Source organism: Theobroma cacao, chromosome 3, assembly GCF_053813885.1.
Source record: "Theobroma cacao isolate CCN51 chromosome 3, ASM5381388v1, whole genome shotgun sequence".
NCBI lineage: Eukaryota > Viridiplantae > Streptophyta > Magnoliopsida > Malvales > Malvaceae > Theobroma > Theobroma cacao.
In genome coordinates, this window is record NC_142641.1 from 43,330,747 (window position 1) to 43,344,869 (window position 14,123).

Sequence of the window (14,123 nt, forward strand, 5' to 3'; positions counted from 1 at the left end):
TCCGAAAGTTTCATAATTACTTATAAATTAGTCAAGAACGTGATGCAGTACTTTTTTACCAGCTTTGACAGGTAGACAAGTTTTATGCGTACGAGGCGGTGGATCTTTACAAAAGAAATAAAACACAGTGGATGAAGGTATAACACCCAAAATGGGAGGTTCTATAAGAATTGAATGATGGTGTAAAATTGTCCATCCTCATCATTTGCAAGTAAAAAAAGAGTCCGCGCAATGATTCAATGTGATGATTATAGTACGTGGGCAATGAAAGACTTCGGGGGCAATAAGCCGCCCTTCGAAAGCAATCGAATCACTATTTGTAGTGAAAATTTTGTTTCTGTAACTTTGAGTTTGTGATTCACTCGTATTATTTGATCACAAATAGAAACTTTTTTCGTTAAATTAATTACTTGACTTCGTTTAGAGCAAGAATTTGTATTAAATTTCACATTAGAGTATAATTATACGATCGTTAATGGTAATTATAGTTTGGTGTCGGATTTAGGTACAAGTTTAAAGAAAAGGAAATAAAGCGGGGAGGGGAGGCCATTAATTATTTAATTAAATCCAGACCATATATTCCTTTGAAACCAAATCCAAATTAAACAAGAACCACAAGAAAACCCTATATTATGTATTGTACAGAGCAGAAAGAATCGTTGTCAAGACAGCCTCATCCTAAGGCATGAAATTTGTCTTAAGCGGCGGCAGAAACTGCTGTTTTGCTGTTCCTTTTATTAGTTTATGCATGCAATTGGTTTGGTAGTGGCTTTCTACAATGTGGACCAACATATTTCTATTTGTCAAAACCTTTTCTGTTCGTTACCTTCCGAAAAAGAACATGTGTTTATGTTGTTATTGTTTTTCCTCCTTATAAGAAAATCATATGGATAATGTTCTCATATTTCGAATACGACAACTTGCTCCATAAAAACATTGTTTAGAGTGTTGAGTTAGGGGGATAAAATATTCCAAACTACTAGAAATTACTCCAAAGGCATATGCCCATGTCGGCTGAAAAGGCAGTCGATTTCTACCGTGTTTCAATTTAATGAGAATTTTTTTTAGATGAATAGGTTTGGCTATACATGGATAAGAGACAGGAGTTAAGGAATTATCTTGTTCGAGTTCAAAACTCAAAAAAAAAAGAAAATCAATTACGCTTGCGTTGAGATGGAACCATAACAATGAAAGCAACTCATATATATTAATTAATTATTAACATGTTTTAATTATGGAGAATACTATGATCAATAAATGTTAATTGATACCCTAATTAAATTATCAGATGTGGACTGATACGTGCCTCACCTACGTGGCCAGCGTGGGATCTCACATCGTGATGATGCTTGTAGAGGTAATTGACGCCTTCTATTTATCTTTGAAAATAGTAGGCTGAAAATAACTCAATAGGCACGTATCTATGTGTAATATGTATAGACACGTATATATAACATCTTCCTTCTAAGGGTAAAAAATTTGGTGTAAACTTCCGTTTTTGTTATAGCATCAGCATGAGCAATCCTTCAAGCTGGCAAAGACAATGGTAGTAATTTGCACGATTGATCAGGGGTAGAACGGGTACAAGAAAATGCAGGGAGCGCGCACTTCTTATTATTATTGTGGGAATTAAAAGCCCTTAGTGGTTAGGAGAGAGCTGTAGGGCAGTGTAGGGCACTAGTATAACAGTATAGGGGTAGGGTAGGGTACCCTACAAACCTAAATAAATTGTGCAGGAGGGGAGACTGAAGGGGGAGGTTCTGCTGGGTTTTGGTACTTAAAATTGTGGGGATATCTCTTCGGAAGATAGCCCAGAGATCTCGTTGTCCCCACTTTCCCCATCCATGTCCCCCCCACACACCCATCAATGCAATCTAATGGGCAGCACCAAATACGCCTTTTGCTATGTTGTTTCTATGGGACATATATCATTGGGTGATACGCTGTTGGGGCTGGGGCTGGGGCTGTGCCAATCAAATTAAACTATGTGGATAGCTCATCGACAGTGGTCTCTAATTTGCTTGCTGCCTTAGACCTCTCCGTTGTCCCTTTCGGACACAAAAAGATTTCCAATCCAAGCTTGTCTTATTTTGATTCTTCCCAAAACAAGATTCATACTACGTTGTCAGCTTTAGACGTTCCTCATGTTCAGTTTTACTATGATCAAATTGGATATATAATCCAAGTGATTTGCAGGATCTCCAGATAGCAACTTTAAACTTATAACAGCCTCTCATTTTGAAAGTGGGGACGTGACTAAGTTTAAGTTAAATGTGTTCACAATCTGAGTATAGTTTGATCTCGTGTTTGGAAGATGATAGCACTCGAGAGATCTGATTTCAGATTTTGTACAGAGCTTCACATGGACTTAATTGGTATCGTCACGATCACATTTTATCTCTTAAAGTACTCCCTCAACCTCTACCTCTACCTGTACCTCTACCTCTATTAATTAATTAAACAAGAAGCATTTACAACGATCTTGCAAACATGGCTTTCAAGAAAGATATTTCTTTCATTTAGCCAATGAAAAAGTTTGGGTTGTCTGTCTCCAACCCAAAGACCTGAAAGGAAGCAGTGGAATGGAAGCGGCAGAAATTGAAAAGAAACCATTATGTCTTTGGTACTCTGGAAACAACCAAACCGAGTCAAACTGAGCAGGTGCCAACTCAAACTTGCAAGGCAAATGCATGGATAGGACAAGCAGAGGTTCAGTTACCTTGCTGCCTTGTGCAGGCCTACTTGCAGAAAACTGCAGAACCCCAAACTGAAGAAATCCCCATTGATCAGAATTCTACAATAATTATTTATTTATTTTTCCCTTGGGCAGTCAGACAAATGTGGACAATACAACTAATAGAATGATCTTTAATAAATGTACTGAAGCTTTTTGGTGCATGATTAACCACTCAAATTATGTTGTTTTGGACACGTATCACACTAAGGTTAATTGATTATTCTTTTGGCTTTGACTTATTATACTGTCTTGTTTATTCTTTTTTTCTCTTTTCAATTGTACATCATAAGAATGTTCCGTGATTCACTCAATCATTGATAAATTTTTATCTATGGGTTATCTTGTCTTGTGCTTAATAAAGAATATTGTCACACATGCATAGCTAATCCATTTTTTTTATTATTATTTCTGTTAATGGCATTGAGATGTACTAGTATTAGTACTATTTCTTTTTTGGTAAAGTATGATAATCTTGAAATGTAAAAGTTGATTTGAAGAGTTCATGGGGATATGTGATTGTTAGTAGGAAAATACATACAGTAGTTGATTTCCCAGTAATTAATTGGTGTTGGTTAATTAGTATTCTAACATTGAATTATTAATTGGTCAAGAAATGCTGTCTCCACTCACAACAAATTCTTTGCTGAAACCGTCTCCCAAGAACTTGATCAAGGGAAATAAAGATCGTAGCAACTAAACTTTTACCCAACTCCTTTTTAACAGAGAAAATTCTCACCACAACATATATGCATGAGAATCAACAAATCAAATTTGAGAAGTTGTTATTATTGCTTGGATTTATTCATCCATGATTAAGTAAATTATTAAGATGATTAATTTACCGGAATATCTCATTTTGATTTGGTAAATTTACGTGATAAAAAGAGCTTATTTAATAATTTTTTTATGTTTATTGGTTGCATTTTTTTCCATACAATTTGCTTAGGTTTCTACCTTGACATAATTAAGTAAAGACTAATCAACTAAGTTCTCTCCCATAACTTAATGTCTTTGATGATTATTCATTAAGAAAAAGAGGTACTTTCAAAAGATAATCATGGTTTTAATTACGTTTTTTGTGTTACCATTTTCTAGCCTTGGAAAAAAAAAATTTCCTTGGCCATAAAAAGATCAAAGACTTATGATATTGTGGGCCTACCACCCAAGGAAGCTTAGGCATCATTAGTGGCTGAGAAGAAACAACAGATGATAGTGCCCAACTTTATACAACACCTCCGCTTGTTCTACTCATAATATTCCACTCATGCATCAAAAGATTAGGGAGCCCATCCATCATATGATAAGGTCAGGTCAGCCCATACTTGACAAATCATATTTGTTTGATGGACCTTCATGATCCCAAGTAGAATTTTCATGACCAGGAGATCTTAAACAATTCAATTAAAAGATTTTTTCAAGTCATAGATTTCTTCAAGCAAAAAGAAGAGTATCCAATGTGAGTGTAATCAGTCGGGCAAACAAATCACTTGTACCCTTCAATATATTTATCTGGAAATGTTGAAGCAAGAACAAAGGAAAGCATTTCTTTGAGATGCAAATGAAGGCCCATCTCCTAAAGAGAGCAAGTAAATAACTCTTTCAATCTCACACTTTCACTTGGACAAATAAACATGTTGCTCCATTTTATCTGCCCCAGCTTTAAGCCCATCTCGGAAATGTTTGTGTTCAGAATTAGTAATGGTCGGCCATTGGTTCTTTAAGGGAGAGCCCTCGGCCCTGAGAGTTCTTGGATGAAGTTGGACTTTGGTCTTTAGCGGGGAGAGGCCATGGCCATTGCATTTCCATGCCGTACAAGACTTTTCCCTTTATATGTTTCTGCTGACTAAATTGGGAGAAGATTTTCCTTTTTTTTTTTGGGATATATAATATGAGAAATTGTTAATTTGTATTACCATTGCAAGAGCATTAAAGGAAGTTTACCAAGAACTTGATTCGTTTGTGGGTCATAATGGATTAGAAATTTCTGCTTTCGACTTCATTGGAATGTAAGAATACTAAAGAACATGCTTCAGGACCATGTTATGCAAGGCTGGAACCATAGTTTCTTTCTTCAACAAGAACTCAATGGTCAATTAACCCAGAGAAGGCAAATGATGGAAGACAATCATTTTCTGATCTTGAGAGGATCAAATATAGGCCGGAGCGGGGTTTTGTTACGAATGATGATGCAATAATCAACTTATGCTAACATTTCTTTTGAAATTTCCTTGATTTAAGATGAAGTGGCACTATCTTAGAACTTAATTCCCCATACAAAGTGCTCATCTCTCAGGGACAGTTCTTAAAAAACTGAATGAACATTTTTAACTGAAATATGTACGATGATTGTTCTTTCAACTCATTTGTGGAAGTTACCCTTACACCGAAGGAAGAGACAGAGACTTGAAACTGCAGTAGTTTATGAACATTCACAAGGGAAAACAGGATTCTCTCCTTGAAAAACAGAGAAACAAAATCCTAAGGAATTTCCTAACACAGGCAGAAGCACATCTAGCTTGGGAATATTGGCGTGGAAGTTCCTTGGATTGATTCAGCTTCTGACCTTAAACCATCACATTGGATGGTTGAAATGTAATCCTCGAGTGTTTATGATCTCCTTCATAAGTCACAACTAACATGGTTGGATCCTCCAAACATCGTTCCACGTGCTTTCTAGCAGGGCATCCCCTCATGCTGCTGCATTTGTAATAGCTCCTTCCAAAACAAATCACGGAAAACATGTCAGTCAGGATTAGTAATATCAGAATGCAGAAGCTCTCTATCTCTTCAGTATTACTTAGATCTTACAGGGGAACCATGGCAATTGCATTAAGTAATTGAGATGCCGAGTAAAAGCTCTCTAACATTCTCTAGTGAGAAGAAGCTGTTCCATGTTTTACGTGAATACAGCCATTTGCTGGTGGCTAAAGTTGTTGATGCTACCGCATATTAGGACCTCCAAACCATGGAATGTCTGTTTATTTTCCAAATTTAGAACTAAATCTGTTGACTAAACTGAATATATTATCAAATGCAATTGGTAACATATCAGATCCAGAAGAGATGAACTTATATAAATAATAGTAATATGATAATTCGAGCCGAGTTGTGGTTTTGAGCCCTCATTCTTAGGAATGACAGGGTTTAGTGTCATTTAATATCATGATCGACTGATAACTCGCTTGGAATGAAAAAAAGTGATATATTCATAGGTTCATACCTAGGATATGGAGATCCTTTAATGGGTTTCTGTCCATATTTCCTCCAAGAATAATCATCTGGAGGTATATCAGATAATTTATTGCTTACAGCTGGAACTCGAACAGTTTTCTTTATTCTCAGTTTCCTGCAGGAACAGAAAAGAAGAAAGCAAAAATAAAAGAAGCAGAACCAATTCATCCTCAGCCCCAAGGATATATAAATCAGTAGATACAACTTACCAAATAGCTATCAGATTATAAATGTTAAACATACGGAGATTTCAGACTTTTGACAACTTATTATGTCACAAGAGAAATTGAAATGAGGATTTACCTTCCCTTTGAGCAGTGACATCCACCAGTCGAGGCTGCACATTTTGTACTAGCTTCTTCACTCTCCGTCCCAACCTTTCTCTTGGATGGAAACAAGCAAGACTCATCCTGAGAAACCAGGATTTCTGATGATGACTGGGGAATTGTCTTCTTGTCCATGTTGCTTCGTGCATCTAAACGAAACATAGATATGCTTGGCAGTATTGAAGACTGATGCAACCCCATGATCGAATTTGGCAAAACCACCACATTTCTGGGAATCAAACCAGTATTTGATTGATTAGTCTGCGGAGAGACTGATTGTCTGGGAATATGCGGTTGACTTGATTTGTAATTAGAACTTTGAGGTGCAAAATTGGGGCTATCCATAAATTCAATTGGTTTTACTTTATGGGATTTTGGCAAAGGACCCTTTCTGATCCTCTTGCAGTCTGATCCTCTTGATCCATCAAGGAGGGTAAGCAATTTTCTGAATCCATTTACTGCATCTTGAGCCATAAGACTTACTTCTTGAATGCTTCTCTTTTGACTTTGATCAGAAATGCAACTAAAGAGGTGATTGGCGCGTCTGAAACTGCTCTGAGCAACTTCATGAACTTTGGAATCCCACCTTGGGGTCATCGAAACACAAACGCCTGAAGCTTCTGTCATGATTTGCCAAATTACTATACGCACCAATAACAGAGATCTAAATGATATCTGGATATACCTGACAAAGCGCTAAGGCAAAGAGAATTTACACCAAGAACCGGACAACCTCCAACTTAATGATAAAACCCCTGCCCGTATAACTCATCATATAAAAATAGCAAAGTCTAGAGATTTAGACTAAGTTTTTGATAAAACCTATGTACCAGAAACCACCAATAGATAAATCCTGTGTTAATTTTGTACTAATTAAATGAGCCAAGTACAGAAAACCAACTTCATGAGAAGATAATTTTTTGAAGTACACAACCGATCACATCTAACTTGCTGCCCATATAGTCAACGGTGGCTTGGGTTACACAATACTCCAACCATAACACACCTTTCTTTTTGGCCAATGCACACCTTAGAAGTCTCAAAATTAGCAACAAATTAAAAAAAAAAGACTGATGGAGAGAGATGAAGATGCAAACAGATAAGAAAATTGGAAAAGCAGAAGCAAGGGTCTGTACAATTGCACGCTCAGCTTGCTCCTTGCCGGCTTTGCGTAATGCTTATTCAAAATTGTAGTCAATTTCCTGCTTCATCATGACTCAAAGATGAAGAAAAAGAAATAGTTCAGAGAGGAGAATCTTAAGGTACACTGCCTGCTAGTGCCAAAGGTTTTATATCACAGAATATTATGAGTGTTCTTTTTGAAGCATTGCTCCATTTTAATTACCCTATTTTCACATGAAAACCCTTTTCATATAATTAACAATATATATATATATATATCTTGCAAGGAACTGAATGAGTTAGAAACAATTCAGTCACTTGTCATGGTTTTGTTAAATAATAAATAAGCAAAAGATGTTGAGAAATTTATAATATCAAAATTCAGATTGGAATGATATTAGGGAAAATCAATGCAAATAAAGAAAGAAACAGATAATATGATCCCTGACTTTTTCATATTTATCATTATTGAAAATAGCATTATATTTGTGGGTTGTGGGGTATGTACAAGTACAGAAGATGACACACAGATTCAAAGATTTAGGTGAAGAATTTTGGCAGCATGTGGCGTTATTCCACTTGCCCTTGAATCTAATCCACTAAACCAGGCCAACCAACCAACATTACAAGAAGTCTCTCTCACTCAAGGGGACTTGGACCAGTGGTATTTATCCGTTTTGGGGCCATGATTGAAGCATGCTTGTTCCTAAAGGGTGTTCGATTAGTGGCTTCGCTTCCACTCCTTCAATGATTCCATTGTTTATTTTTCTTGCCAAAGAAATCATACTGATAGACCAATCCTCTCTTACATATGCTACCTATAATGTAAGATGGTCATGAGGAATGTATTTCTTGGATCATTCCCTCACTGCTATTCTCAACATTATGCATGGGGCCAATAAAAGAAGGGACTCTCCATCAGATTCCAGTGCTGATCATCATGGTTGGAGGAGCCCAAGAGGCATATTAAATGTGCCCCCAACATTCAGCCAATACCTTCAAAGAAGGAATGATTTGATTTAGAGATACATATATATATGTTCAAGCTTAAAAAAAGGAGCCCACTTATAACAATAAATTTGACATCCTCAGCGGTCAGCACATATTAGTTTGGGTATTACCAACGAAATGAAGGCTACCATTACAAAAGAAGCGAAATTTCTACTTCTTAGACCGAGGTATCACCCTTTGCTGGGACGTCCTAAATTCCCAGTGGCAAGGCTGCTTTTTCTCTTTACAGCTTGACAAGGTCTTCAGACTGGTCAGCTAATGGCAAGACACGCATTGGAGATTAGAAGGCCATTCATGTTTTATTTGCAGTCGTCTTGCACATTTGGCACTTCAGACTGAATTTCTTAGCTCTTTGATAAAATCCGTCAGAGATAAATTTTTAGCATTAACGCTCCCATTACATCCTGCCCAAGACAGTAACATTGAGAAATCTGTTAATGATACTCGAGTTTCAATTTTTTAATCTCAGGAAGTATCTTGGAAATACATGTTCATAGAGCATTTGCCTCACTAGTAAGGTTTCTTTACAGATGATCCAGTCCTATACATATATAGAGCCCTATAACCGTCCGCTAAAGTGAAAAACACTGGCACCTTTTCAAACAAATTTTCCATGGTCAACATTTTGTAGTCTAGTTATTTCTTCCTAAATCATATTTCAGAACATAGCTTAATATCACTAAAGCGTAGGGTCAAATCATATCTCAGAACATAGTTAAATATCTCTAGATCAATGAATGAGCTTAAAGATTATTTGCAGTTAAAAGATATTGGCTTACACAATACTTTTATGTTAAAATCTGATGAAGTTTCGAAGTCCAACTTGAATATCATCTAAAAGTTTTTCTTCCAACATAATTGAGTCTTGACCGTCTGCTTCTCACTGGTGTGCACCAACTCTCTCCATTAGCCATCTTAGCTCTCATTTTCCTGTATTCCCTTGATCTTAAAACTCCCTCAAGAATGTTTATGTCTTCACGAATTTCATGTCTAGAAAGAGATGCAAGACCTGGAAGTATGTCCCTCTGAAAATCCTTCAGTCTCCTTCCTCTTCTCAACTTGATACCAAAATCTTTTCTCTCTGAGTCACTCACTTCAAATGGCTTTGATGATACAGAAAAGTCATCAGCACTGCTTTCTGTCAGTTTCAGAGTCATTAACTCAAAAGAATCAGAGGAACACTGCGGCTGCTCCTTGTCCTCATTATCCAACTCATTGGATCCTGTCTGGGTTGAAGATTCCTGATAGCAAGATGAATTCTCCAAGGAGATATGGATAAGTGATTCAGCCGCTATTTGGATCAAATCATCCACTTCAGCTGATTCTTCAATTTTATTGTAGCAATCATGTTTTATTTCATTACTGTCAGAAGATCTTTGATCCTGCTCACCTGATAAAATTTCTGCAGTATGAGATCCTCCATGGGTTCCTGAAAACTGATCAGAAGCAGGAAGATTTGAATTGTGGGGTTCAATTCCGGATTGCACAGTCCTTACAGTTCTTGAATCATTATCTGAAATGCAGCTAGACTTCCCTGAAGCAGGAGACTTGTCAGGATGTTCATCTTCAATTGTAAATTGGATTTGATCAGAACATAACAACAGAGTGTCCCCTGCTTCAGTCTTCTCACAGCCCACTTGTCTAGCAACTAAATATGCAGGTTTTGGACCATGACCAGGACAATTTTGTAGTTCCAGCATCAGCTCATCCGTTCCAAGCTTGGTGTTTTCACTGAGGCTGCCAAAGTCTTCAGAAAGGTTTATTTGGGGCCTGGAAACATATGCAGGACTAATGAGGCTTTTTTCACATTCGTTCCTTCCATTGAGTTCAGAATTTCTGACTTGAAACTCTGTTCTCCTATCTTTGTTATTGGAATTCATCAAAGCAAGATTTACACCATCATCTTGTTGAAGCATCTCAAAAGCATCATTCGGGAACTCCTTAATTTCTTTTCTCCAAAATGTGGTTGGACACAAGGGGTCCTCACTCCTGCTAACCAGTCCACTGAAATCAGCTGATGAGCTAGTTGTCAAAGGATGGGTGACTATGGCATCATCTGAGTGACAAGACAAATCATCAAGCTGAACTTCATTGAGGTCCACATGTCCCACTCCATATGAAATGAACTTCCTCTTCCTGATAAAAATATTTTCGTATGGCAAATTTTCATGGCGTTTTAATCCTGTAGATGGGATAAAGAAAAGCTAAATTATGATACTTAAGCATATGCTTGAATTGAACAAGAACAGAGACCAACATTATTCCTACAAAAAGGCTGCTTCTAATGTGAAGAAATCATCAGTACCTTGACCAGAATAGTTCCAGTCTTGGACACATTTGCTATCACCATCAAAGGAGCTACTCTCTGCAATCTTATGAGATGGATCTTTCTTCATGCTTCTTGAAGTGATTGGATCAGATGTGATAGTAACTTGCGAATCATGCTTTCCTCCAGATTCTGAGGGCTTCTCAGTAGATTCTTCCAAATCAATGACAATTTCAGGGAAGGTATTAGTTTTCTTGTCATACCAACTTCTGTTTTTATCTTCCTTTGTCCTGTTGGCCACACCAAGGCTTAGGGAAAGCCTCAACTCCAGTGGAACTGAGAAGTCACCACCATGGAGAGAATTTAAGTCCACAGTTTCTTTTAAATGTTCCCCGTCCTTTCCTTTATGTGGAAGATTGTTATCATTACGACTAATATATTGATCAGGTAGAAGTTGAAGATCAAAAGACCTTTGGGGAAACTTATGGTATTTTCCCTTCCACCCTTCTAACAACTCCTGACTTAAAGATACAGTTGAGCCCACCTGAACAACATTTTTTAAGAGAAAAGGTATTTGATCAGTCAACCCATCCTGTACACAGAACAGAGGCACTTTCCAAAAGATGAAAAGTCATGATTAATGCATGCAAAAAAGCAACAAACTCTCAAATAGACTTCTCATCTTTCTAACATTTCAAAAGACTATAGCTTCAATTACCATGGGAACTGAATTTGAGGGAAGTCTGGTTTCTTGTGGCAGAGATTGTGCTTTTGCCTTCCATGAATTGTACTTCTCATGCTCCAAGGGAGCAAGATCCTTCATCAGAGTCTTCTGAACAATATAGAGACGATGGAGTTCATGGACCTGAAAAAAGCAACAGCAAGAAAGATAAGCATCTAAAGTTGGGGGAGAGTCATGATCCCTTCATGCAACAGATTTTGATATGCATGGCCTCAAAGTCCCCCCTCCAGTAACAGCAATATATTAAAGTATAACTCTAAAATCACATGAACTCATCCAGTTTGAGCACAATAACATAGATAAAGAATCCAAACTTCAAGCCAAAACTTTCCACACCAGAGATGGCCATAGGCTTGACCCATCAAAGGAAAATTGTCTGTATACATCATATCCCAAGCAGTCTATATGCCAATTCTGAACAGAAAAACGTAGCCAACTAACATGTACCGTGACACAAAGATATCCTTGTACCTGCTTTCTGAATACGATCTCTTGATTGAGCATTGTCTGCTTAAAAATATCTTTAAGGGAATCAGTGTATCCTTGCATTGAATTTAAATCAAAATCTCCAAGCATCAACATTTTTTCCTCATAAGAATTGAACAAATAGATCACTAGATATCAGATCTTGCATCCTCAAATAGCTGAGTCTTGAAATGATGTTTCACCCTTTGCTTTCCATTCCTGCACAGTTTCCACAGAGAAATGATTGTTATAAGATAGTGCAGTATCACTAATAATCAATAAGGCCGCCAATCTGGGAAACAAATAATATAGACAATAAGGCAACCAATCTAGGAAAAATTTGTCTTTCCTTGTAAGAAATGTGTCCCAGAAAATTCCTGTTGTCACAACTATCAGATAAACATTGAAAAACTTCCACAAATTCATTACTAGCATTTAACTAAGACAACTCCTTGCTGACAAATAATACCATTTACACAACTAAAAGTTTAAATAGAAAATACCAAACTGATCATAGTCATTGCAAGATTTTTGCTGTAATTCTATCTACTGACATACTTGGCTATAGAACAGTTTAACATTATAAATATTTCTTACCACATGAAGACTTGTTGATCAATATGAGTTGTAATTGGAAAATTTAGTATTATTTACTAACAGAAGCCAAGCTGAAGTGCCAATAATAGGTAATATCAACTCTTTTTCTCATTGACATGGACCCTAGGCTTGTTTATGTTGAAAAAATTCCACCATTCCGCTCTGTGAAGCAGAGAATCTGAAGACATGGCGAAAAGATCTGTGTATATAAATGAAGAATAAATGACCAACTTTAGCACCACATATCAATATTACATTTTCCCAGTTGTTTCCCATTGAACAGTTGGATGTGTTACCTCATTATATGGTATAATGGCATCCCCCAGAATTATATATTTAATTCATACATTTAATAAAATTGAAATCTTGCATTATAAGATAGATAAAAGGCTCAACTAAGCTTCATCCATAGGATACTTTTCTATCTTGATCATGTCTACCAGCTCGATAGCAGCTAAGATGCCATTCCCTAGAAAATAATTCCAACAATAACCTTTTAGTTGGGGAGAAAAATAGGCTAGCTGAAACACAGAGACCGCACCATGAGAATGTAGAAAATCTACAGACTTGGGTGATTGAAGTTACTTCTTACAATCACATACAACACTCTGACTGATCAAACATGGACGAGTCAGTTGAATATTAGAGAAAGCTGCTAAGGTAGTTCAATTTGGGATCACCCAAGACGCCATTGAACTCAGCTCTTACATAGCTCAAAGGATGTAAAAGGTCTGCAGATATTTAACATAAGAAGATTTTTTACCCCCTTCATTTAGAAATAACTATTGTTTTCCCCTTATCTGGTGCATGATTAAACCATGCAGATGATACTTGGTAGAATTTATGGGAAAATTTTAACATATTACAGAAACAATGAAAACCACATTTTGTTTAGATTTTATGCATAAATAACAAAAAAAAAAACCTACTTGGACACTTGATTATGAATATATAAGAAACAGAATCAACCAAGAGAAACAGAACTTCATGTTAAATTCCAATAATTGTTAATACCTCAACATTTACTAAAACAAATCCCACCTCTAAAAAAGCAAGCCGTGAAGCATTAAACAAAGGGACAGGAAAACTAACAAGACAAGAACACATAACTGAGTAAAGAAACAAAACTTTAAATGTATCCACCGAATCCCAGAAATGTAAAGGGAGAAAGAACTTACCATGAGACACATAATCCAAAAAAGCAATCCACCATGATGAAAAAAAAAAAAAAAAACCCTCCCTTTCCGCTTGTTCCTCCCAAAGACTCCAACTGTTTTAACTAGATCACAATGAAGATAGTAAGAAAACAAAACAAAAACAATTCCCAAGAATCCCAACTGCTCAAAAACTTAATGCGATGGATGTAAGAGAAGATACGTTAGGGAAAAGAGATGAAAAGGATTCAGATCACTTTGGGCCTGGGACAAACACAAAAAAAAAAAAAAAAAAAAAACCCTGAAAGAGAAAGAAAAGAGATGTAATGTAATGAAAGAGAAGAGAAGATAAATTCTCTTTACTTCTCTCTCTTTCTAAAGAGAGAGTTACTCCTTAGTGGTTTGTGTGGCACATCATTGTTTCTTTTTCTGGTATTTATATTCACTTTCTGTCTTTTGCTCTCTCTCACAT

At 36.6% G+C, this 14,123-nt stretch overlaps 2 protein-coding genes across 6 annotated transcripts; both read right to left on the reverse strand.

Annotated features, from left to right (window-relative positions):
* Window positions 1–5,058: 5,058 nt before the first annotated feature.
* On the reverse strand, window positions 5,059–7,405 carry LOC18606302 (putative WRKY transcription factor 15). 3 transcript variants are annotated; one of them, XM_018118576.2, is made up of 4 exons: window positions 6,980–7,398; window positions 6,272–6,914; window positions 5,958–6,083; window positions 5,059–5,452 (listed from the first exon to the last, which is right to left on the reverse strand). In XM_018118576.2, exons 2-4 carry the CDS (start codon window positions 6,889–6,891, stop codon window positions 5,302–5,304), a joined length of 897 nt encoding a protein of 298 aa, XP_017974065.2. In that variant the 5' UTR covers window positions 6,892–6,914; window positions 6,980–7,398; the 3' UTR covers window positions 5,059–5,301. The 3 variants fall into 3 exon arrangements, 2 of the variants coding, with proteins under 2 accessions (XP_017974065.2, XP_017974063.2); XR_001927305.2 differs by adding an exon at window positions 5,546–5,711 and having other exon boundaries at window positions 5,312–5,452; window positions 6,272–7,405; XM_018118574.2 differs by having other exon boundaries at window positions 6,272–7,398.
* Window positions 7,406–9,114: 1,709 nt separating this feature from the next.
* LOC18606303 (uncharacterized) lies at window positions 9,115–14,082 on the reverse strand. 3 transcript variants are annotated; one of them, XM_088804413.1, is made up of 6 exons: window positions 13,676–14,082; window positions 12,498–12,675; window positions 11,907–12,119; window positions 11,412–11,558; window positions 10,733–11,237; window positions 9,115–10,609 (listed from the first exon to the last, which is right to left on the reverse strand). In XM_088804413.1, exons 3-6 carry the CDS (start codon window positions 12,015–12,017, stop codon window positions 9,258–9,260), a joined length of 2,115 nt encoding a protein of 704 aa, XP_088660539.1. In that variant the 5' UTR covers window positions 12,018–12,119; window positions 12,498–12,675; window positions 13,676–14,082; the 3' UTR covers window positions 9,115–9,257. The 3 variants fall into 3 exon arrangements, with proteins under 3 accessions (XP_088660539.1, XP_017973719.2, XP_088660538.1); XM_018118230.2 differs by having other exon boundaries at window positions 12,498–12,696; XM_088804412.1 differs by lacking the exon at window positions 12,498–12,675.
* Window positions 14,083–14,123: the final 41 nt, after the last annotated feature.